Source organism: Coenobita brevimanus, chromosome 54 (assembly GCF_032717465.1).
Source record: "Coenobita brevimanus isolate Jiangsu-jjx chromosome 54, ASM3271746v2, whole genome shotgun sequence".
In the NCBI taxonomy this organism is placed as follows: Eukaryota; Metazoa; Arthropoda; class Malacostraca; order Decapoda; family Coenobitidae; genus Coenobita; species Coenobita brevimanus.
The window spans coordinates 13,182,130-13,208,144 of NC_137007.1; the positions used below are offsets into that span (position 1 = coordinate 13,182,130).

General features: G+C 41.6%; 1 protein-coding gene across 1 annotated transcript in view; it reads left to right on the forward strand.

Moving 5' to 3' along the window:
- The first annotated feature begins 5,419 nt into the window (after nt 1-5,419).
- LOC145401034 (cytochrome P450 2L1-like) overlaps nt 5,420-26,015 on the forward strand; it is a 48,069-nt gene continuing 27,473 nt past the window's right edge. The window contains exon 1 of the mRNA XM_080273411.1: nt 5,420-5,802. Coding sequence (XP_080129537.1) covers nt 5,420-5,802 — 383 coding nt within the window. The remainder of the gene's footprint in view (nt 5,803-26,015) is intronic.

Below are 26,015 nucleotides of genomic sequence, written 5' to 3' on the forward strand. Positions count from 1 at the left end.
CTAACCTTTGACATGGAAGCAGAATGTGCTCAGAAAAGAGGCCATGCTGGGCAGGAGGAGGTAAGGCTGGGTGCAATTATGAAACTATTATGAGCACAACTACAAGCACAGAAGGAAGGACAGAAAGAACTCAAAGAACAATTACAGGCTCAAAATGAAGAACAAAAAAATCTAAGAATAATTATGGGGTCAAAATGAAGGACAGAAAGGACTCAAAGAACAATAATTACAGGGTCAAAATGAAGGACAGAAAGAACTCAAAGGACAATTACAGGCACAAAGTGAAGAACAAAAAGAGCTGAAGAAAGAAATCAAAGAATAATTGCAACCACAGAGTGAACAGCTTCAAGATGCACTACAGGAGCAACATAGGAATTACAACTGAGGATGCAATGACAGCAGATGCTTTCATGAGGGAAATGAAGGAAGGACAGCAACAGGTGGAGGAGGAAATATATGTTGAGCTACAGCAGCAGAAGTGTGAGGTAAACAATAACGTGATGGAGTTCAGACAGCATCTAGATTACCAGCTGAGGCATGTAGGCGACCAGCTGAAGATTAGTGAGGGAATAGTGACGAAGTGCAGATAGTAGGTCGACAAATAGCTGAAGCTTAGAAAGGGAGTAGTGATGGAGTGCAGAGACCATGCAGATAACCAGACGAAGCATATACACCCACTGCAAATTGACTTAGAAACAGAATTGCTAAGGGTGAGTTGTCTGTCTTTACTTTGTGTTTCCACCTCTACCAAGTGAATCTTTTGGGCAAGAAGTACCTGGCAACTCTCCTGGTGTTGTCGGGAGGTGGTGAAACACTCAGCACGTCAGTGGTTGCCCAGAAGCGAGAGTGGGAGTATATGTTCCCGTTGCTCCGAGCTTGCACCTCCCTCTTTATTTGTATTCATTACTGTTTGCCCTGTTATTTTCCTAGAGTCGAGTTGTCATGCCTGAAAAGTACTGCTCAAGGGATGAGAGGGTCTGTATAATTGCTTGGAGGCAGGATATTATCCCTATCAACACGATTTGTGAATGTACTGATGCACAAAGTCAACCGTTATGAAGATTCTTAATACTGCACATGGCCTGCTACCTGATGTCGTACCAGAGCACAAGCATGGTGGTGGAAAGAAGAGAACGACCTCCAGTGGTACAGATACGCTTCTGAAGAGGGAAGTAATCAAGAATCCTCGACTGACAGCAGCAGAATTGAAGAGAATGTATCCCCAGCTGTTACAATGTCTCAGTTTGAATTATTCAGCACCGCTTGCCAAGCCGCACCGCAGCCAGGAAACCACTTCTCACTGACCGCATGAAGAAGCAGCACATTCAGTTTGCCAAGAAGTATGCACACTGGACAGCGGATGAGTGGAGAAAAGTTATGTTTTCCGATGAAAGCACATTTCAAGTGTTCCAGGTGCATTTTGCCAAGGTTCATCGCCCTGCCTCCCATAGTTGATATGACTCTGCTTACACGGTGCCGACTGTTAAGCACCCACAATCAATAATGGTATGGGTGTGTTTCTCAGGTGAAATGAGAAGGGGAGGCCTCTACTTTTTTCCTAAGAACTTGATGATGAATGGTGGCCGATACATTCAAGTTATGAAAGATCATTTGTTAAACTTGTTTTCTATTCATGGGTGCGACTTTTTCATGCACGATTCAACTCCATATCACAAGTCAAGAAAGGTGACAAAATGGCTTCAGGATAATCGGATTGAGGTCCTTGACGGCCTGGCAACAGTCCGGATCTAAATCCGATAGAAAACTGGTGGGCAAAGATGAAGAAAATCATGGCAGAGAAGAAGACACCCAATCTGGACAACATCAAGACTGAACTGACAAATGTTTGGTGCAAAAAATGTCCTTAGATTACTTTGGAGATCTAGGTGATTCCATGCCAAAACGCATCCAACTGGTCCTGAAAAAGGGAAACATGATTTCATATTAATGAATGGCATTTCATGAACAAACATTGTGATATACTATAATTTCTGTCTTTTTTACTACCTTGTGCTGGGAGGCCCTAGGTCAATTTGCGGTAGCTGTAGTCGACCAAGTGAAGATAATTAGTGAGAGAAGTGAGGCTGTAGAGAAATACTGCACTGCTGAGCCTGAGGTTAGTGTACAGGGAGCATATGAAAAGAATGGACAGTGTATGGTGAATCATGATGGATCCCAGGCATTTAAAGGTAGCATTACAGGGTTGAATGATCAGAATGTCAGTGATTTAAGCCCTGCCTTTAATAATGATGCCCCAGTTTTTAGAGTCCAAACTAGTAAAGTGCATGACTGTAATGGGGGTCAAATTAAAAAGAACCTCAGGAAATTGATGGTAGAGTATCTTGGGAAGCTTACCGTGCACAGTTTGAGTTACTTGCTGATCAAAATGGTTGTGATGATAGGCAGAGGGCAGTTCAGCTTGCTAGTACCCACAAGGGTGCGACAGTGGAAATACTGAACCAGATGTTAGTAGAGGAGAGGAACAGTTATCAGTCCTTAGTAAAAGTACTGGAATGCAGATATGGGACAATGTACCAGACTGAGGTTTACAAAGCAAGATTCTGGGGCTGTGTATGGGCTCGAGGCGAATCCCAACATTAGCTAGCTCATGACCTAGAGAGTATGGCATACAAAGCTATCCTGGAGCAAAACCTAACCTAATGGGTATTCTTCTTGGGGACCAGTTCAACGATGCTCTTGACAATGCAGAGTTTAAAGTGCAAGTAAAGCAAGCACAACCTAGAAGCATGCAAGAAGCACTAGCCAGGCCTCTAGAATTTGAGTCCTTCATCAGGTCCAGTACTTCCACCTTTCAGGCAGGTTGTAGTGCAGGATTCACGGCAAGAAAGAGGCAGCTATGTGAAGTGGAAAAATTTGTAAGGAAGTTGCTGGACATAGAAAAGATGACTGCTGGAAGTGGAAGAGGAAACAGGAGAAGACCGGAGGAGGTTGCTGGTTGAACGGGAAGCTGGGACAGAAGAAGGACGATTGTTACAAATGAAGAAAGGAGCAGGAACAAAGCAATGTAAGGAAATCTACAATTGTAACAAAAGCATGTTGAACAAGTACTGAGGTGGGACACTTCAATTCTGAGTGCCCAAAAAAGAAAAGGGAGGATAAGAAGAAGGCTGCAGAAGACAAGAAGAAGCAGAAAACTAGTGGAGGCTGGTGCCAAGGGGCAGCCACCAACCGGCTTTTCCCACGTAGCCCCACCACAAAGAAAATGCAAGAGAACTGCGATCGACAGTGTGTGAGTAGACAAAAGAATGGACAGAATGAAGTGTTCCCTGGTGATTGATTCACCCTCAGAGCAGACTTTTGTGAGGCCTGATGTGTTACATCATTGGTATCTGCCTGAGTCATCAGATTGTGTGGCACACCTGGGCACCACGCAGAACTGTAGGGACCCTTGGATTTTTGGACTGAAGTGGCAGGGCAAGAGGCCACACTTCCAGTCTATGTAGCTGTGATGCAGGATCCTTGCCTTCTGGATCTGAACTATCTGATGTCCATGGGATGGGAGCTGGAGTTCTGCTCCATGAAGCTGAAGGTTTGAGGAAGGTCGGCGCCCGTCATGGCAGTGAGATGTACCAGTTCTGGTGGCAGGGTGAGGGCACTCCGCACTAAAGTGATACCCCCAAAATCAGAACCATTGCTCCAGTGCAAGGTGAGTGGCTCTTTTGACAGCTGTGTAGGGGTAGTGGAGCCTGGTGTACGGTGCAAGACGAAGGCTGGGGTGATGGTGGAGAAAACTTGAGTGGAAACAGGTGCAGGTGAAGTGCCGGTTGGGGTGGCCAATTTCTCCCATGAGCCACAGAAGATCAATAAGGGAGAAATTCTGGGACTGTGCCAGACGGTGGACCCTGAATGGCATCAGAGGAAGGCCTGTAAAAGGAGTGTAGTCAAATAAGGTGGGTTTCTGCCAGACCACTTACAAGACCTATTTTCAAGGAGTTCCTAATGCCTGGATGGCTTACAAGTGCTGAAGTTGAGGCAGCTGCAGACGAAGTTTGCTGATGTCTTTTCCACTGGAGACCTAGAACTGGGATGCACTGATCTGATGGAGCATTGTATAGACACTGAGGATCACCACCCAATTAAACAGCTAGCGTGAAGGATTGCGCCAGCTCAGCAGCAAGAAATGGAGAAGATGATGAAGAATATCCAAAGTCAAGGATTGACAGAAGAGTCCAGCAGTCCTTGGGCATCAACAGTGGTTCTGGTAAGGAAAAAGGATGACTCAGTAAGGTGCTGTGTAGATTATCGAAACCTGAATGAAGTGACAGTGAAGGATGCATACCCCTTATCAAGAATTGACGACACCCTGGATGCTTTGTCAGGTGTCAAATGGGTCTCCACTTGGCACCTGACAAAGCATCCAAGGCAGGATACCACCTGGTCAAGGTCTTTTCATATGGGTGAGGTTTATTGAAGTTTAACCCCTAAAAGCCTAATTGCATCAACTGATGCGATTTGAGTTTTATGCCAAAATGTCTAATCACATCAATTGAGCAGGGCCTGTAAAAAACTGTGGACCACTTCCTCCACCCCAATTATCATGTACATGCCTTCAGGCTGATGAGAAATCACCCCTAAGGTGGCATAAGGGAGGATCGGACCAACCCGGACATTGGGGGGCACCCTCCCTCTGGGCTGCATCCTTGCCACCCTCCACTCCCTCACTCCCTCCTTGTCCCCTATCACCCTCCCACCCCTCCATGCACCTACATCTCTCCTCCCACCACCACCTGTGTCCCTTCCCACCCACTCTCGCCCGTCCTCCCAATCTGCTAGCGCTATGTCCCCCCCAAACTCCACCCTATCCCTCCCTCCTCGTCCCTCACTACCCTCCCACTCCCTACAAACCCCCGAGAGGTATCAGACCACCAAGATGTTACGGAACACACTGAAGTGCTTCCTTTTCATGCTAAAAGCTGGTTATTTTTCCAACCGCCGCACCTATAGACCTACTTCCCACAGCTACTTTATCTCCCCACAGCCTAGTAATCCCCCCACACCTACATACACCTATTTTCATTGTTGATGTGACAAAACACTTTGAAATGACCTGTTTCAATAAGAAAAATAGGTAGTTATCAAAATTTTCACGTTTTACATTGTTGTCAACGGGTTACTATTATAAACTTTTTTAACTTTGACGTGCGATTGTGCAATAACCATTAGGCCTATGGGGGTGCGGATTGTGTTGTCAGGTGTGTAAATTCTTTTTTTTTAGCCAGAACACACTTTGCCCATGGTGAAAGTCGCCAAAACACCCTCATATTGCAGCTGGGGGAGGTACCCTGCCTGAAATAATTGTTGTCTTTAGGGGTTAAAGTAATGCCTTTTGCCTATGCGATGCCCCAGCGAGCATCTCATGGATCGTGTACTGGAAGGCCTGCACTAGCAGACAGCTCTCATGTATCTGAACAATGTAACTGTGTTTGGACGGACTTTTGACCAGGAATTGGAGAGGCTGTTAGAGGTGCTCAACAGGATCAGGGCAGTGCACCTCAAGATGAGCCCCAAGAAATGCTACTTGTTCCAGAAGAAAGTGAAGTACCTGAGACACATTGCAGGCAAGGGCGGCATCAGTACTGATCCAGAGAAAGTGGCAGCTGTGAAAAACTGGCTGGTTCCAACTTGTGTGAAGGAACTATGGATTTTCCTGGGCTTGTGCACCTACTATAGGTGTTTTATCAAGCACTCTGCAATGATAATTGTGCCTCTGCACAAGTTGTTGTGGATGAGGCAGAAGTTTATATGGATAGTAGTGACTCAGAAGGCCTTTGATGACCTCAGGCAGGTGTTGGCAAGCTCTCCAATGTTGCCATACCCAGACCAGAGTCAGCCATTTATCTTGGATTGTGATGTTAATGATCATGGTATTGGTGGAGTCCTGTTGCAGAAGAAAGACGAACTAAGAGTATGTGGTGACATATTACAGCATGAAGCTCAGCCCGCCACAGTGAAACTATTGTGTGACCCATAAGGAGCTCTTGGCAGTGATGAAGAGCCTTGATTTCTTCCATCCCTATTTGTATGGGTCATACTTCATGATCAGGACAGACAATGCAGCACTGAAGTGGCTGAAGACATTAAAGAATCTGGAAAGACAACTAACACACTGGCTTGGGAAGCTGGATCAGCACAATTATGAGGGGCAGCACAGTCCTGGGAGGGTACATGACAATACTGATAGCCTGAGTCATCGGCCTTGTGATTCAGAGTGCCTGCAATGTAGTAAAACAGATCACAGCAAGAAATGCAGCCGTACTGCAGTGACAGGGCCAGTGTCAGATGAAGAAGACCTGAAAAGGATGCAGTTGGAGGATGCAAATTTACAAATGGTGCTAGAGTGGCTGCAGCAGAGTACAGTGCGACCATCTTGGGAAGAGGTTTCCAGGTTCAGCCCTGTGACCAAGAGCTACTGGAGTCAGTGGGACCTTCTTCATTTGAACACTGGACTACTGGAGCATCAGTGGGAGACACCCAATGCAAAACAGTATTCGCAACTGGTTGTTCCAAAGAGGATGAGGCCCGAGATCTTGGATGAGTCCCATAACCAGATCACTAGTGGGGACCTGGAAGTGAAGAAAACTCTAAGTCGGCTGAGATAGAGGTTCCATTGGACTAGCATGCGTCAGGATGTTAAAGAGTGGTGTTGGGCCTGCGTTGTATGCTGTGCTGAGAAAGGGCCCAAGAAACGTGGACTCCTCTTTCCAGCTGTACCAGGTGGGTGCACCGATGGAAAAAGTCGCGGTGGACATTGCTGGACCTTTGCCACTCACTGAGAGAGGAAACTCGTATATATGTGTCGCCATGGACTACTTCACAAAGTGGCCAGAAGCCTATGCCATCCCTGATCAAGATGCTGTGACTGTTGCTAAGGTGTTGGTTGATCAGTTTTTGTGTCATTTTGGGATGCCACAAGAGCTACAATCAGACCAGGGTAGAAACTTCGAGTCTGCTGTGTTCCATGAGTGCTGCAGTTACTGGGAATCAAGAAGATCAGGATGACCCCACGAAGGCCATAATCAGAGGGGATGGTGGAGAAATTCAACTGGACCCTAAGACAAGAACTGGCCAAGTACTGTGTACAGGAACAAATGGAATATGACCAGAAATTAACTGCATTGTAGATGGCACATTGATCTGCATCCCAAGAGTCTACCGCCTGCACACCTGCAAAACTGATGTTGGGCCACGAGTTACACTTACCCATTGACTTGCTAATGGGAAAACCACCTGGTGAAGAGCTGCCTACAGATACCTCCAGCTATGCGAAACATCATCAGGAAAGACTGGCTGAGGTATATCGTCAGGTGTGACGAGCCCTAAAGAGGCTCCTTGCATTTGAGGTGATGAAGTGCGATACAATGCCAAGGCAAGTGAGGTGAACTTCAAAGTTGGTGACAATGTTTTGGTTATACAATCCTCAGTGGAAGAAGGGGCAGTCACTGAAGCTGCAGAGCACTTTTGACGGGCCTTCCACTGTGTTGGACTACTTATCAGAAGCAATGTATCGGATTCGGGGAGGCAGGAAATCTCGCCCAAAGGTGGTACACGTGAATCATCTGAGGCAATACCATGGGCCAGGATAGAACAGCTGGGAGGTCTTCAAGGAATCGTGCTCACCCACAGCCGAAGATGTTGAGGAGGACCAAGGAGCTGAAGTGCAAGAGGATAGTGACAGTTTCCTAAGAGAAGTGCATCAGGAAGAAGACCAAGACACTCCAGGAGGAGTGGACTGTGTGGAGGAGCAGGGACATCATCGGAAGCCGCATAGTTGAAGACCTGATAAGTTGAAGGATTATTTTGTGTATAATTTAATGTTTAGTTTGGATTAAGAGTTATGTTTGTGTAGTTTTGTCGAGGTGACAAAGGACTAGGGAGGGGGTTGTGTTAAGAAGCAGGATTTGCTAGTAATGAAGTACTGGAAGGTTCTCACTTTTTTTTTTTTTTTTTGTTACATGTCAAAGTTGCCAGTTAGCGTGCTATTTGTAAGCAGAGGTATTCTGTAAGTTATGCGTTAATTTTTATGCTTTTTTTTTCTCTATAATGTTTATTTATGTGATTGTTAAGTTAAGTAATTCTATCTCAGTTTGTATGCTAAAAAACTTAGAGTGATATGCAGTGTAAGAAAACTCTGGCATGTTTTGGATGCCTCCGAGTTGGCAAAAGTTGCCCATCGAGAATGTACTTGAATATTCGACTATAATGCAAGCTTCTGTAAGGATAGAGAAGAGACTAGAGCAGTTTCAGTCACTTTTCAGTTCGGTTTGAGTGTAGTTAAGTATAATTGCTGTTAGTTAAGTTTGTATATCTTTGGTACTTGTGAAAATAGTGAAGTGTTGTTGACAAGCATTAAGTTTAAGTACATGGAAAATAAAGTCAGTGAACTTAAGAAACCAGTGTTTATTATAACGCCTGAGCTGATCTTGTGTGCTGTACACGAAGAGGCTGACCATAGGAAGAACAATTCACTGGACAACGTCTTTCCTATACTGTACTACTGCTGTTGGAGCCTGTGGCAGTGTGGGATGGGGACGTAACAATATTGAAGTCAGTTCAGCAATAGTGTCCGTTTTTTTCTCTCCGTCTTGTTGTCTCATTTATTCATTTTTTTCCCCTCCGATTTAAGCTGATGGACTCTTTTCTATCATCACATTTTCCTCTCATTAGTTTTTTTTTTTTTTTTTTTTTTTTTTAGGGTGATCGATGGATTTTTTTCGGATCATCTACTGTACAATTATGTAGTAGTAGTAGTAGTAGTAGTAGTAATAGTAGTAGTAGTAGTAGCAGTACAAGTAGTACTAACAGTAGTAGTAGTAGCAGTCGTAGTGGAGGTAGTAGTAGCAGTAGTAGTTACAACCCGAGGCTCATCAGGACGTGAACCTGGTGGACTGCAGGCTCAAGTCCCCGTTCTCCTGCAGTCCGCCATCCACCTTTCGGAGGATGAGGAAAGAGTTGAGGGACGCTTTTACAACCAGGCAGAGGAGCCGTCCAGCTATACTGGTGCCACCGCGTGAAGGCATCCCTCTCCAGCACCAGGGTGACCAGGTAAATAGACAACACACTTTGTCCAAGAGTCTGATGGGCGGGTGGAGTTAGAGGATGAATCACGCATATTTTCTGTTAGAGAGAGAGAAAGAGAGAGAGAGAGAGGGGGGGGGGAGGTAAAAAAGGGAGGAAGATAATGAAGGGAGGAAAAAGTAGTCCATGCATAAATGGAAATGACCCTAAGTTGCCTAAGAGTTTGCGGAATTGCAGTGGTGGGGATGGTGACGAAGATGTTGTCAGGGCTGTTGCTGTTGCTGCCATACTTCGCTCTTAGGAGCCCACCCGGGAAGCCCCGTCGTTAGTACTGAGGCTGTTGGAAGGGTGAACTGTTGGCGGTGTTCTAGAAGTAATCAAAGTGACCATGAAAATACAGTAGTAGCATCTCTTCATGGCCGATTTCATCCTCTCTCTCTCTCTCTCTCTCTCTCTTCTTTGCCTGTTACACCTTCAAGTCCTCTTGTGTGTATGTCACTGCGACATACACGGGCGATATATATCAAATGATTATCCCGTCACTAACATACGAAAGGATAGTATGATATAGTGACTCAAACATAGCGCTAAGGAAGACATACTTACAACACCCTTTTCTATGCCACCCATAACCATATCTTAGGTAGCATAAGACGCCTTTTAGTGTCTTCCGATCCACCTTAAAATCAAGCCAACTCTTCCTTAATTCACTGCCCACCTCTTCACCAAATTTTATATTAATCCGATATCAGGTTTTTGACCTATATTGCACACAATGCTAAAAAAAACATTGCACGGGTTGCACGGATGTGGGTGCTGCCGAGGGTGGGTCAGGTGCCTCACTGACACTCATGTTGTCGATAGGGCCTTGTGCTTGTACCATGTGTGCCTGCAGGGATCTGGGGGCTGCCGGGGGTGGGCTGGTTGCCGTCGGGGTTAGTCTTTCTCATCGACCAAGTGATGAACCTCAGGAATGTGTATGGCGATATTGTAATGTGAGTACACACACACACACATACACACACACACACACACACACACACACACACACACACACACACACTTTTCCATGTATGTGTCCTAGCTGGATTACATCCCAACATTCCTTTAGGTATATTGAACAATAATATATTTAAAAATGAGTTATTAGCTTCAAGGGCTAACTATGCTGTTACCATAGCAACTGTAAGATACTAGAATGCTTGCACTACCTTCTGGATGGAAAACTCTTTTCCTCAGCCTTTTTTATATCTATATTTGAAATAGGAACAGGGATTGCAAACTTTATGGCTGCAAGCGATGGTCAGGTGAATGATATGGGCTAGGGAATATTGCAACGTCTGCCTTAGTTAGTTACTTAGACACTTTGTCAGTTTGTTAGTTAGTTCAATCCCAGGATCATCTGAACCTAAAGCCATTGGACTACAAGCTAGTTGCCCTCCTCCCATTGTGCACCATCCTTCTTTCGGGAGTTCGGGAGGTAATTGAGGGACACTAGTACAAACAGGGAGCTCCACCACCCACTCACATCAGTGTACCACGTGAAGGCATCCCTCTCTCGATTCAGGTCCACCTTAATGACCTTAATTTCATATATAGCCTATCATTAAAAACAGATAAATGCATAAATAAATAAATAAATAAATCTGTAAACATCTGTCTTCTTCGTCTTCGTCTCCTTCTTCTTCTTCCTCTTAGGCGGCACGCCTTCCTCTGTAACGACGACCTGCTCAAGAAAGCCCTTTGCAGACCCGAGCTATCAGACAGACCAGAGTTCTTAACCTATCGAGTTTACGGAGACTGGAAGATGCTGGGTGAGGATGTGGGAACCTCCTTAAGGACATACGTATTCTAGGTGGCGTGGGGAATTCTCAATATATTTTCCTCAGCGACTTATTTTACGTATTGCACCTTTACATTGTCTTATATGGTACTTAGGCTATGGGAACCCCTTTAGGGACATGCATATTCTAGGTGGCATCCGTAACATCATTTCGTCCTCCAAGTCTTACCCAGATCTCCACTCTTGACCAATTTGCAGGGTTGCCAGATTTTTTTGATCGAGTTACGTACTGATGTTTCAAAATTATCGTTTTTCCACCGAAATTATCGTAAAAATATATCGGATGCCTGTGAAAATTATCTTATATTTTTTCTGCTACTACTACACTACGCTCTACACTGTTACAAGTTGCAACTAGCTGCAAGCAGCACTAGTTCACTGTCACAATGATCGAAAACTGTCTGCTATAGTTCTGTTTTAGGAAATGTATTGCATGCTAGCAGCCAGTCACACAGTGTTTCCCTATGACAGTAACTAGTTCCTATCAACACTACCTCATAGTGACATACTCACATTAATTGAAAAGTTTGTCTGCTCCACATATATAACACAATTTAAACTTAATAAACTAAGTCAATAAACCATGCATTTTTTTTTTTACCCTTCCTGATGCTGCATTGTGGGTAAGGGGTACGTGACCAATACTGAAAGACTTCAAGGGGTACATAAGACTAAAAAGGTTGAGAACCCCTGTTGTAACTAGTAACAATGATAGGTAAGTCACTGTGTGTGTGAATAGCATAAAAAAAAATAATAATAATAATAATAAAACAGAACTAAATCAGACACATTTTTCCAATAACTGTGACTGTGAGGTAGTGGTGCTATATACAGCTTATAACTAGTTACTCATGGGGAAATTACTGTGTGCGTGACTAGCGTCACTAGCATGAAAAAAAATTAACAAAATAGAATTAAGAAGGCATTCTGTTCCACTGACTGCGAACTAATGCTGACTGTTAAGCCTCGCATCTAGTTATTAGTAACTAGTTACTTACTCATAGGGAAGTCAGTGTGTGTGACTGCATTAAAATACAAGTATACTGTATACTAATTCAGTGAGATGGTTGGGCCTGTTTCTTTGCTACCAAGTCAATCCTCGGCACAGTCTTTGAAAGAGCCACTCTTATGTCGTTTTTGACTGCAAGACGTGAACGTAACTTGTTTTTAATGAAGCACAGTGCTGAGAATCCCTGCTCACAGCGGTATGTAGAAGGAAACCATTACCAGTTATTATGGCTGTAGTGTAGGCACATGACTTCGTAGCCGCAAGCAAAATCCATGACAACTTAAACGAGGAAAAAAATCAGACTACAAATACACTGGAAACCATGAAGCAGATCTCAATGTACCTGAGGGTGAGGGTAGTGAGGGAACAGTGGTGAGTGGGTGACAGTGAGAGGCGAACAGTGCGTCTCACTTTGATACCTGTTCGGTACGCTTGAGGAGAGATGTGATCGATAGAAAACGAGCATGGGTGACTACTGTATTATGGGTTTGCAAGGTTGTGTGGCAAGTGTAGTCCAAGAGAGCTTTCTCTCAAATGACATAACTCCAAGAGTTTCCTTGTTAACGTTGTCACTTAGTGTCCTGGTTCTAGTGAAGGACACATCTATCCTAGCATATGTAGGCCACTTTCTACAAACAGGTTTGCAGTTATTCAAAACCGAAGTATTTTGAGAAACCTGTCACGTGCCCACAAAATTCCTCTTACGTACCCCTGGGGGTACGCGTACCCCAGGTTGAGAACCCCTGTTTTATGACATGTCGGCGGGTCGTCTGGTAGATCAGAAAAGTCTGCTTTTCATGAAATTCAAATCCTTAAACTGTTCCTTGCCCCAGCGGGGATTCGAACCTGAGTCCCTTAGGACTGTAGACCACCTCTCTACTGATTCAGCCACAGCCTTCCCCAAACACCATAAGAGCGGAGTATATTTACTTCATATTAAGTTTATATTCCCCCCCTCCCCCCCAGGCTTGATATTCAGCAGTGGATCCAAGGATCATTGGTAGACATCAGGATGGCATCCGGTAACAAAGTGCTACACGCTGCAAACCAAAGTCCTCCACCTAAGGGCAATGCCTTAGCCCTTATGAAGAAAAGGGGACACGGTGTAAAATTTTATATATATATATATATATATATATATATATCACTTAGTTTTTTTCCTCGTTTAAGTTGTCATGGATTTTGCTTGCGGCTACGAAGTCATGTGCCTACACTGCAGCCATAATAACTGGTAATGGTTTCCTTCTACATACCGCTGTGAGCAGGGATTCTCAGCACTGTGCTTGATTAAAAACAAGTGAGTGTAGCCTATACACTGTATATACACTGTATATGGCTAGTGAGGGAGTGATCGCCCTCTACCTACACAGATCAAAAGCCCTCGGGAGCAGGGGGGTGGTTGCTTTCTCAGGCAGAGGAACTCCTTGAGAGTGAAATGGCTGGGAAGCATGCCGGCACGTGACTGGCTACAGCATAGCTGGGTCTTTCGGGTGTGGGCAATCGGGCAAGTTAGCTGCCTACTGCGACTGCAACACAATGGCGAGGTGTTCAGGAAGTTAGCCAAAGAAACCTTGATGGACTCTGAAAGAACAATAATGGCCCCCAGTCCCGTGCAGCCCTTAAATGGGCAGGGGGTGCTAAGAATCTCACGGTTGCCTCAATTACAATCTAATTCCTTTGTCAATGCAAAAAATACAATTAAAATTGGTAACTGGAATGTGAGAACGCTAAATCATGACGGTAAAATCGATGAGTTAGTGAAGGTTTTTCAAAATTACGGACTTGATATTTGTGCTCTGACAGAAACTAGATTAACTGGAGTCGATAAGTTGGATTTGGAGGATGGTATACGTTTGTTGATATCTGGCCGACAGGACGGAATGCATTATCAGGGAGTAGGATTGTTGCTGGGTTGTAAAGCAAATAAGGCTTTATGTGAGTGGGATCCTATAGATGAGCGATTGCTATACGCACGGTTTAAATCAAATCATGGCAACATCAGTCTGTTTGTGTGTTATGCACCTACTAATGATGCACTCGATGAAAGGAAAGACACATTTTATGAAAAGTTGCAAGAAGGAGTAGGAAGGGTACCTAGACATGATGTTTTGATCTGCGTTGGAGACTTTAATGCAGTAATGGGCTGTTCAAATGAGGGATTTGAGGCATGTATGGGTAAGATGGGAGTTGGTAGTAGGATGAGTGAAAACGGAGTGAGGTTTGGAAGCTTCTGTCTAGCAAATGACTTAGTCATCGGGGGCACACTCTTTCAGCATTGCAATATACACAAGACAACTTGGGTGTCGCCGTGTGGAAAATATAAAAATCAGATTGATCACATCGCTATCAGTAGGAGGCATAGAAGTTCTCTGCTAGATGTTCATGTTAAACGGGGAGCGGATATTGGTAATGACCATCAACTCAGCATTGCAAAAATAAGGTTTAAACTTAAAAATCAGAAGAAGGAAAAATCTGGTGTTGGTAGATACGATATTGTTAAGCTTAGAAGGGAAGGAGAAGAAAAGGAGGAATTCAGATTAGAATGCAGAAATAGGTTTTTGGTGTTGGAAACGTTGGAAGAGGGGGAGAGAAGTGTAGATGAGATGTGGGAGGATGTGAACAAAGTTTTGCATGAGACTGCTGAATGTACGATTGGAAGGAGACATAGATTCAGGAGAAAGAAATGGATATCAGAGGAAACGTGGGATATGATAAAAAAGAGAGGTGACGCTAAACTGAGGAGTGAGATGCAATGCGTTGATGAACGAGAGATTGAATTAGCAAGAGCTGCGTACTGGAGTTTGAATTCAGAAGTAAGAAGGTTAGCTAGGAGAGATAAAAGAAGATGTGTGGATGAAAAGGTTGCAGAGACTGAAATCCTAATAAACAAAAATGATGGACAGAGTCAAAGAATAGCATATGAATCGATTAGAGAACTGAGTGGTAATGCAGGTAAACGCAAGGAAATACCAATTAGAGACAGGGAAGGAAATTTATTGACCAAAGATGGAGATATTAAAAATAGATGGAAAGAGCATTTTGAGACAGTTCTTAATAGACCAATACCACCAGAAGAGGATAAACCGTCTGCTCAGGAAGATTTAAATATAGAAACAGGAGAGTTGAGGCTTGCAGAAGTGGAGAAAGCAGTAAAACAGTTAAAGAATAATAAGGCACCAGGGGAGGATGGTTTATTTCCGGAAATGTTTAAAGTGGAGGGGGATAGATTAATAATGATCTTGACCAAGCTATTCAATAAGATATGGGTGACGGGGTTACTACCATCAGTTTGGAAGAATGGTGTAATTGTTAAAGTTCCGAAGAAGGGAGACCTGAGTGAATGTGGTAATTGGAGGGGAATCTCTTTGTCACCGATAGCTTTGAAAGTTTTCAGTAGAGTGTTGTTAAATAGGTTGGAGCCGGTGGTTGAGGGTATTCTGAGGGATGAACAGGCTGGTTTTAGAAAGGGACGTGGTTGCAGTGATCAGATCTTTATAGTTAGGCATTTGATGCAGCAAGTTAATGAAATGAGAGTACCGTTAAGTCTTTGTTTTGTTGATTTTGAAAAGGCTTTTGATTGTGTTTCGAGAGAGTCTATGGGGAAGGTCATGAGACATTATGGAATACCAGAGGAGTTTGTGAGGGTCATTATGAACATGCATGAGGACACATTTTGTAAAGTGATGGTTGATGGTTGTCTGAGTGATTCGTTTGAAGTCAAGTCCGGAGTAATTCAAGGTGGTGTTCTATCGCCTTTACTATTTATATTGGTCATTGATTACATTATGAAACGTGTTGGAACAGAAACCGGTGCAGGTATACTTTGGGGAGAGAACAGGAAACTTTTGGATTTAGATTATGCAGATGATATAGTTTTGATTTGTGATGGGCCAGAAGAGATGCAGAGAGTGTTGGACTGTTTGGTGAGTGAAGGTCGCAAGGTGGGTTTGGTTATTAATTGTGGAAAAACTGAAATAATCAATATGAATATGGAAAATGCGCAGGAATGTGTAATTGGAGGTATGGTTGTAAAGCAAGTTGATAGGTTCAAATATTTAGGTACTCATTTAGCCAAGGATGGTTCTTTGAACTTTGAATTCGAGGAAAGGTTAAAGAAGGCTAATCAGGCAATGGGAATGCTTAAAAATATTTGGAATAATAACAATTTCTCTGTGCATACAAAAATCAAACTTTATAAGGTAATGGTTAGGAGTATCTTAATTTATGGACACGAGTCTTGGTACAGCACAGTGACTATGGAAAATAAATTCTTGGTGTTTGAAAATAAAGCACTTAGAAGAATATTAGAAGTTAAGTGGTGGGAAAGGATACCAAATAGTAGAATTAGAGAAATAACGGGAGTGCAGCCGATCGATGAATATGTTAGATTCTCACGATGGAAGTGGCTAGGACATGTGTATGGGAGACAGGGAATAGTACGAGGTACACCAGGGTGGGTGACACCTGGTAGGAGAGGTAGAGGAAGGCCAAAAGAGACGTGGGTGAGGACAATGAGACGGGAAGCTGGAGATGAGTGTTGGGGAGATCTTGAGGAGTTAGCACAAGATAGGATGTGGTGGTGTGAGTTCATCGAGGCCCTATGCATCCCCGAGGGTGCCACAGGAAATGATTGATTGATTGATATATATATATATATATATATATAAATATATATATATATATATATATATATATATATATATATATATATATATATATATATATATATCATCAGCCGTTTGAGTATCCACTGCAGGACCGGCCTATCCCGACTGAAGTCGGGACGATACAGCCAATGTATCTCTACCAAGTGGCTTAGGCTGTCTAGTAGAGATTGTATGTAGGGTGAGAAGTGCTTGTAGGTAGTGTTGCAGTGGCTTTGGATGTGTGTGTAGTCTGTGAACCAAGTGTAGTCGGCCTGCGCAAGCCGACTGGGTTCAAGCATACTTTGTAGTAAGCGACACTGGTTCAACCACAGCACCCCTTGTGTCCGCCAAAGTAGTACGTGGCTGGGTGAACACTCCCAAAGTATATTACCCTGGCGGGGCGCGAACCCTGGCTCACCCGAGTACGAAACGCACACTCTACCACTGAGGCTTACATATATATATATATATATATATATATATATATATATATATGATTGTATCTATTTATCTATCTATCTATCTATCTATCTATATATCTATCTATCTATATATATATATATATATATATATATATATATATATATATATATATATGTATGTATATATATATATATATATATATATCCATCCACCATCCAATCCTACGTTGCCCCATAAGGAGCGTAGGAGCCCGGGGCTAAGCAAGTTGGTCCTGACATTTAAGTTGAGAATGACCAGCCTCACTCATCCCTGAGCGGCATTAAGTGAGCAATAAACCCCAACCACCCCTTGGATATAAATCTTCACCAGTTCAATCCGATTGGAGCCTTCTGAAATTCGTACGTGCACTGCTTCGGTAACTCATGAACTTGTATGTGACAGGGATGTGACCAGGTAAAGGAATAAACAGACATTATCAATTTCCCTCATCTATGCATATGTGACCGAGATATGACCAGATTAACATGTGATTTAGCAATGACACATCCCTTCACATTGCATTTATGATAGAGATGTGGCCAGGCTAGCTGTCGCACTGGGTGTGTGGCATATCCTTAAACCACGCATATGTAGTAGAGATGTGGTCAGGCTAGCGTTCGGACTGGCAGTGACACATAGCTTTCACCCAGGCATATGTTGTAGGGATGTGGACAAGCTAACGTTTGCTCTGGCACTGACACATCCTCTCACTGACAAATATGTTGTAGGCTATAGAGAAGAAATTATTGATATGAATACTTATCTGAGCAGACAAACTCAGCTCTTTAGCTTCAAGCTTTGGGATCACAGTCCATGACGGAGATTGCAACCTCCAAATTCAGTGATATTATCTCCACGGTTATCTGACATTAAAATTACAGTGTATGGTGAAGAACAAACATAATGTATGAAATTCGGGGACTGAGATGATAAAGGGAGCATTTGCATTACAACGCAACTCGTACAATGTTGCGTAACCGTGCTACTCTAAAAATTCTTGTATTTCATGATCATTATGGCGCCATCAGTGAAATGCTAAAATTTTGAGTAAGATATTCAGACGATGCATTATCTAAGACTTATTGCACATAAACATGACACTGATATAGTTACACGTTTCAAATATGTCATTATTTATTACTCTTCTGGAGGAACATGAAATACCTAACCATGAATATAAGAAACAATAAACGAACGGTAATGCAGAAATTCATATTCTGTGAAAATGTCACGAGGCACGTAATGCAGTATTTCTATTGTACAGTGATCTGCAACTCTAAGCCTAACAGAAGTATAACATTCATCTTTATATTAGCAGTAAACTGCTGTTTTAGGTATAACATTATCATCCCCACTGTAATATATTTTGTTCAGTAATAAGTCATAAAATCGGACGTAGATTATGCATCTTTTTGTCTGACGAGGTCATCGAGGTCAGTTATTTTACAAATCTCGTCAGAACAATGAAACCATAATAATTCTAAGAATTGTCCCTATTTCACCATGATGTTGTAGCCTACCTCGAATATACACATCATGAAGATATGTCGGCTTTAAAATTTAGCAGTCTCATGTGAATGACAATTTATTTTTAACCTCAAGATGTTTATAATGTACTGCTGAGTACATGATTAATTACTGGTCTTTCCGGGATGTGTACCGACATGGCAACTACCAGTCAGTAATGTGACATTAAATTTTTATACGAAATGTCACAGGTTAGGGTGCGAGGTGAATGTTATAATAATCACTTCAACGGAATGCTTTGAATTGTGTGGAGGGAATAGTTGTGAATCATTGGCAGATACGACATCGCAATTGTGTTTGCGCATCCACCCATCATGTTTTAATGTGAATGATAGTTGCTACATTGTGAGTGTTCGACATTAGAGTATCTACTGAGGTCAAAGGGTTTGCCACTCGCACCATGATGCGATTATTTAGTATACAAAGCAATATTATGAAAAGCATTTTCGCACACGGCATAATTACATTAGTTCATCTGGAAGTGAAACTAAATTCGAGTCTGGGTTCACTCAAGCATTGTATTTCAAAGCCCAACTCGAATCATCTGAAGTTGTAAAGGTTACAGTGTTACCCTCACGAAACGCGGAGGGGTTGACAAGCTAGGTACAGTACAGTACATGATGGTGGTAATAAGAACGCTTTTCGTAATCGCGATCATGATGCCGACATAATGAAAATTTAATTGGGTATGATTTTTTATAAGCAAATTGGGATAAGTGTGATTAAAACACAAATATATAAAGAATGATTGAAAACTAAATAATAAATGGTAAGACAACGGTAACATTCACTCTGTGTAGTGCGTAGACTCTGAAAAAGAAGTTGATTGTCTGGAGATGAAGGGTCCGAGGTAACGCTAACAGTCATTTGATCGTCTTCGGATTCATCAACTTCTACAGATGATGCCAGGTTGTTGATAATTTCATTGAGGAATGTGAGTTGGTGCTGTGCAACATACTCACGATGGACTTTCATGTCGCTGAGCTTCTCGTGCGACAACTTTACTGGTTCACTGTACTTTAGGGGAAGGGACATTAGGACGAGATTAAAGGGCTGGTTGTACACAGTAGACCTGCTCTTTTGTAACCGAAGTTCCTTGACAGCCATAAACGAATAAGATGAGGAGATGGTGAAGCCTTGCTTGTAGGTAGCATCGTACATATTTTCCCATCTTTGAAGTTTGCACCACGCAATTTTTTTTTTTTTTTTATCATGTTCTGTCGTACACTAAAATCAAGGACCTGATAAGCATCCTTCAAAACCACAATGAAAGGTTGTGTTGTTCTTGACGTCTTCATTATTTGCAAATGGTATTCCTGGGAAGAACACGTCAATGCCCTTCTCTGTGTAATCAAAATCACGGTCACAAGGAAGGTAAGAATGTCCAGGAATCATAAGTATGTGTTCAATACGGTTAAACCTACAAGCACGGGTTTGCCGAAAACAAGCCTAGACAACATTGTTTTAGTTTTGTCCACCACAGTTATTACTTTAAATTAACAAGTTTTTTCATATTGGTATCAGTTTCATTCAGATTAAAGGTTTAGACAACTTGCGATCTCTATAGACCCATGTTTTGCAATAGTTTCATTCCAGACATACATCGAAGCTTTTCTTGAAAGTACATTTTGAATACCAAGGTTGTACGTCTACAACTAACGGCGGTAGTATTGCACACCTGCAAGAAGTTTGAGTGTGGGCAGAGCCTGTGTAGGTCCATAGCAATCACTGCAAGTGTCTTTGGGTCACTTTATTCTTTGTGGATTTTTTTTAGCATATCATAAGCTGCTTTAGCACGCCTTCAGTTTCTAGTTTCTAGTTTCTAGTTTCTAGTTTCTAGTTTCCGTAATTGTTCACTGTCCATTTCACAGTCTAAACCACTTAATTCGGCCTTCACTTTATCACAATAGTTGCACGTATCACGCTGAGGTGCTTCAAAGCCTACATTGAAATTTCTATTAAAATAAACTGCGGTAGTATATCCTTTCGCTTCCTCCTGGCCAGGGTAATATTCCTTTAACCAGTCACAGTACAAGGTGTACCTTTTTTTTTTTTTTTTAACAGGCGAATACTTTTTGTAAGGGCTTTTGGCGCAACTGTAATGGCTTGATACAGTGACTAATGATGTTATGTGTTCTCTCACAGCATCAATCCTTTGAAGTGCCAACTTGGCAACAGGTTTGGAACCACGTTTGTCCTTTTCTGCTGTCCTAGTCGAGGCCTTTTTATCCAGCACGACACGCACACGCCTCCCTGCACTGCCGTGAATATTATGAAAAGCACCACCACACATGCTGTACACTGCATTTTCGTGCTTAACACTGTACGAAATATGGCGATTGGTACGAAGAGGACTATCCTTTACTCCACTTCTTGACTTGTCATTAATGATGAAATATAGGAAATTTGTAACTCGTAATTACCGCGCTTACAGAAATTATCAAAGATTTCACAAATCTTTACCATTTCCACTTTATCAAAACAAAGCATTCGAGGTCCAATCTTTCGTTCTGGCACTTGCTAATATGTTGTTAGTCTGGGGCCGGACACTCAAAACAAACCTTTAGCCACGACGCCAATTGACGGAGGGTCAAAGGCGCCTATGATGGTACCCGATTCCCATAACCAAACAATTTTAATGGCGCCTTTGGTGTGCCTTTCCGCGGAAAGGCAACTTTCCCTCAGAAGGCGCCTTTTGATACCCCAGCCAATATAGCAGCTTTATCGTAATACACTTCGGAAGTGTTTGCCAGTCACAAAGCAGCATTTAGTATCAGCTGACGGAGATAAACAAAACATGAAATGAGGGTGGAATGCAGGAGTCCCAACATATTTCCGTTTTCGTAGTGAGATTTTGTGGGAATGGATAATAAACATAAGCTGGAATTCAATCCCACTGACTTCAAAGCCATATGCAGGATCAATAACTAACTGGACAAAATAATATGCGGTCTCTTCATGTGTGTACCTTCAATAACACCTTCCTTTAAAATTACTACACACACACACACACACATACACACACACTTTCTAACTATCTGTCTATCCATCTTTCTATATCTACCATATCTATATGTATTTATCTATCTATCTATCTATACACAGTATATATATATATATATATATATATATATATATATATATATATATATATATATATATATATATGTGTGTGTGCGTGTGTGTGTGTGTGTGTGTGTGTGTTAAAGGAAATTTGCCTAACCAGTAATTTCATGAAATCACTAGTGAATTCGTGAAATGAGTTTAAATTAGGATGGCTTACCGGAAACTAAGGTTAGGTTAATCTATGCTGCGGTGGGTTTAGGCCGAGGTAATCTGGGTTAAATTTAGATTTGTTAGGTTACGTTTATTTAAATGAATGCTTAAAATATTATAGCATTTATCTAACCTAGCCTAACTAACCTAACCTAACCTAATTCAAACTTAACCTAGACTATCCCAACCTAACCTAACTGCAACCTTAAAAAAACTTAACCTGAATTAACCCAAACAAAGTTAAACTCAGTCCACGAATTTCATATACATATAACAATATATATATATATATATATATATATATATATATATATATATATATATATATATATATATATATATATATATATATATATATATAAACAAGGTATTTGTCTGTCCACTATTCCTCTTTTCTAAGCAAGAAAAATAGTTGCTATTTCATTTCCTAGACCTACTGGTGGATCAACATCTGCTATCCATAGGAGAGAAATTACGGTAGGTTTAGATGGGAGAAACACCAGAATTACTGCATTTCATTTTCAGGACAAATTTTCCTTCATTTTGTTTGCGTTGTTGTTTATGGACTCAGCTACAACAGCAGATTTGTCTCATGCACAACATTTTCGTAATGCTGTATCTTTTCTCTCATAAATGATTAAGAATAATTAGGTTAAGTTGTTTTGACTGAGTTCAGTTGGTATAACATAAGAGGAAATATGGGGGATATTTTTGTAGTTTTGGACGACAAACCTTGACATAACCTTCTAGTATCCTAAAATGGTCTAACCTATCATAACCTTGGCTATCCAAATCTAATCTACAGTATTCAAAGCGTAATAATGGGGCAACCCGCCATGGATGGATTTTCCACTGCTGCATATTAGTGTAAGGGCCATTGCACCTCCAGTTTAGGTGCTGTGCCCTGAACACAATGAGGATTTGGTTTAATGCTCAAGGGATATAAACGGGGTGACGTGGCTGACCAAATAAAAATGACCTGAGCTAGACAAACCAAAGTTGGACTGCCATAATCTTCATTCCTAACCACATACATTACAGTACTTATTTAACAACCAGAACAACAAGAAACAGTAGGTTATAGCCTATAATGTTAAGGGAAATCTATGAAAATAGTCGTTTTGTGAAATCACTAGTTAATCTGTGAAATGGATTTTTAGATCAGGATGGTTTTGGCTAGATTCCAATTAAACTCGTTAGGTTTGGTTTAAATCTGGCTAGGTTTGTGTAATTAGATTAATTCAGATATATATATATATATCTTTGTTACCATAAGCTAGTCATAACTTTAATTAAACAAACCTATACTAGCTACACCTAATATCATTCTAATATTACCTAACCTAACCTAACACTTCCATAATAAGTGATATTGTATATTAACCTCACCTAACTACAACATTCATTTTTACTACTATAACCGAGATCAACCCAACGGATGTTGAATAAAACCCACTTCACAGTTGACTAGGGTTTCATTAAATAACATTTTCCACACGTTGTCTGGAATATAAAATTTACCTGTGAATGGGCAACCTGACTTACTTCAGGAGATCAGCAAGTATAAGAGTTAAATCTGAATATACCCACTAACTAGTAAAGGAAGTACAATATCGCTAGCTGAAGCAGATGGGTTAGGTTTACACTAGGAATGACTGGACCTACAGAAAACACACTGATTTGTTCATATATCGCTGAATATAATTCCTGTATGTATTGAACAAAGAAATGAAACATTAGACACATACTGGGGCAGTATGAATTGCCATATTATGGCTAAACGTATTGAAGAAACAGCTTTCAACAGTAAGTGCCTCTATCGCTGAGTTGTCACGCATATTTCCAATTTACGTCATTGTTACTGGAATATGAGATCTTGCTACCCATTAACTAATTTTCATGCAAACCATTCCACTCAAAACAAAGAAATGAGGTTGTAATTCATATAAATAGGAGCGATCAGCACCACACACATAATCCACGAGTTGCTGTTGTTGTTCATCAAAGGCGCCTTTTGATCACAAGGGCTCCTCCAACTCCAAAGACAGTATAATAACATGCCGGGACACTTGCTGATAAGAACGCGTCCGTGCTGCACATCATGTGTTATGACGTCACATGGCGGTTTTTAAACTAGTAGCTCACGTGCCACTGTGAAGGATGGGTGTGCATGAACTGACGTCGTGATATATATATATATATATATATATATATATATATATATATATATATATATATATATATATATATATATATCAGAGGAGAGATTGAGACAGTTGGTAGGGGAGTTTGGAAGGGTGTGTGAAAGGAGGAAATTGAAAGTAAATGAGAATAAGAGTAAAGTGATGAAGTGTACGAGGTTGATAGATGGTAGGGGGATGAATATAGCTTTGAATGGCGAGTTGCTTGAGGAGGTAGAGTGTTTTAAATATCTAGGGTCACATGTTGCTGTGGATGGATGAATAGATGCAGAAGTGAAGTTTAGAATAAATGAAGTAGGAAAGGTGCTGGGAGGAATGAAAAAAGTGTTTAGATGTCGTTTGCTTAGAATGGATGTAAAGAGAAGGTTGTATGAGGGTGTTGTGGTACCGACTGCGTTATATGGGGCTGAAGCATGGAATATGGGTGTAGCAGAGAGGAAAAGTTTGAATGTAATGGAGATGAGGTGTCTGAGGAGTATGTGTGGAGTGACGCGTATGGATCGAGTGCGAAATGATGAAGTACGAAGGAGAACTGGAGTTGTTCGGGAGATGGCTGGTAGAGTTGAGCAGAGGGTGTTGCGATGGTTTGGGCATATGGAGAGAATGGATAATGAGCGATTGGTGAAAAAGATAACTAGATCTGATGTGAGAGGTGTAAGGCTGAGAGGAAGACCACTAATAGGATGGATGGACAGTGTGAAGAGAGCACTGGATGCGAGAGGGATGTCTGTTGAGCAAGGAAGAGTGGCTGTGCATGACAGAAATAAATGGAGAGAAATTGTGAATGAATAAGTGATGATGCAGCCCTGAGGGAATATTCTCCCGCATTTGGTCTGATCAGCTAGTCAGGTCAGGTGCGGGTAAGGGGATGGGTCTGTTATGATGTGGCAGGGGTAAACCAGCTCTGCTGTTGGGCCCTGCTGCGGATGTCACTGACTGCATTGCGCAGTTGACCCTTGTGCGGTGTGGTGCGGTGAGGATCTGTTTGTTCTCCCCTTGGGGCTAAGATGTGAATGAATGTTTGAATGGATGAGTAATTGGGGAGTGTGTCGTCCTGTCTCGGCTACCTCCCTTTCCTTGGGGGAAGCAGCCTAGGTATATATATATATATATATATATATATATATATATATATATATATATATATATATATATAATACTCACATGCACTCAGTATATAAGTCTGATAATGCAGTTAATAATATCTCATTTTGTAATAAACGATTGGATGTAAAAATTTTTTTCTTTAATTCCTTCCTTTTTCTTCATATTTACTGAATAGTGTAACTCGTGCCCCAGTTAGGAAAAAAATCCTTCATCAACCTCTTTCCTACTTTAAACCAACTCCTCGTCAACCCTTCATAAACTTGTCAACTCCTCATCTCATGAGTATCAACCTTTTATCAGGCTTTCACCAGCATATTATCTACCCATCAGATTATTAGAAATAGTGATGAAAAAGAAAACGAAATAGAAAATTTATATTTATATGCTTGCACGGTAATTAACCCGTCACGTCCCCAGCTATTTCGCACCTCCGACACCCCCCAATCCCGAGGTATTTTCGATTTTTTTTTTTTTGGCTAAAACCTCTGCTTTTGGTGAGAAACATCGAAATTTCATAGAGAAATCGCTCATCTGGGGTTTAAAATACTCAATCCAGGTAGCAGTACCTACTTACTTGACTAGGTTTTCTAATAGGCTGGCACCAAAGAAACGAGTTTTATGGGATGGTAACTATTTCACACCACTCATAAACGGTATTTACTTATTTACTTGGTACGAATTTATATGTATTACGAGAGTATATTGGTTTTCAAACAGTAATATAGGCATTATAAGCATTGTTTCACTAACTCATCACCATACCTGACCTTCTTTTGCCACATTACCTGATCATCATTTCTGACTGTTTCTTCCTCTAATGCTATGTAAACTTTGTCCTCCACATTGTCATTGATTGGGGAATCACTTTGGCCCTGAATGTCTTTATCGGCCAGGTCACTGGTAACAGG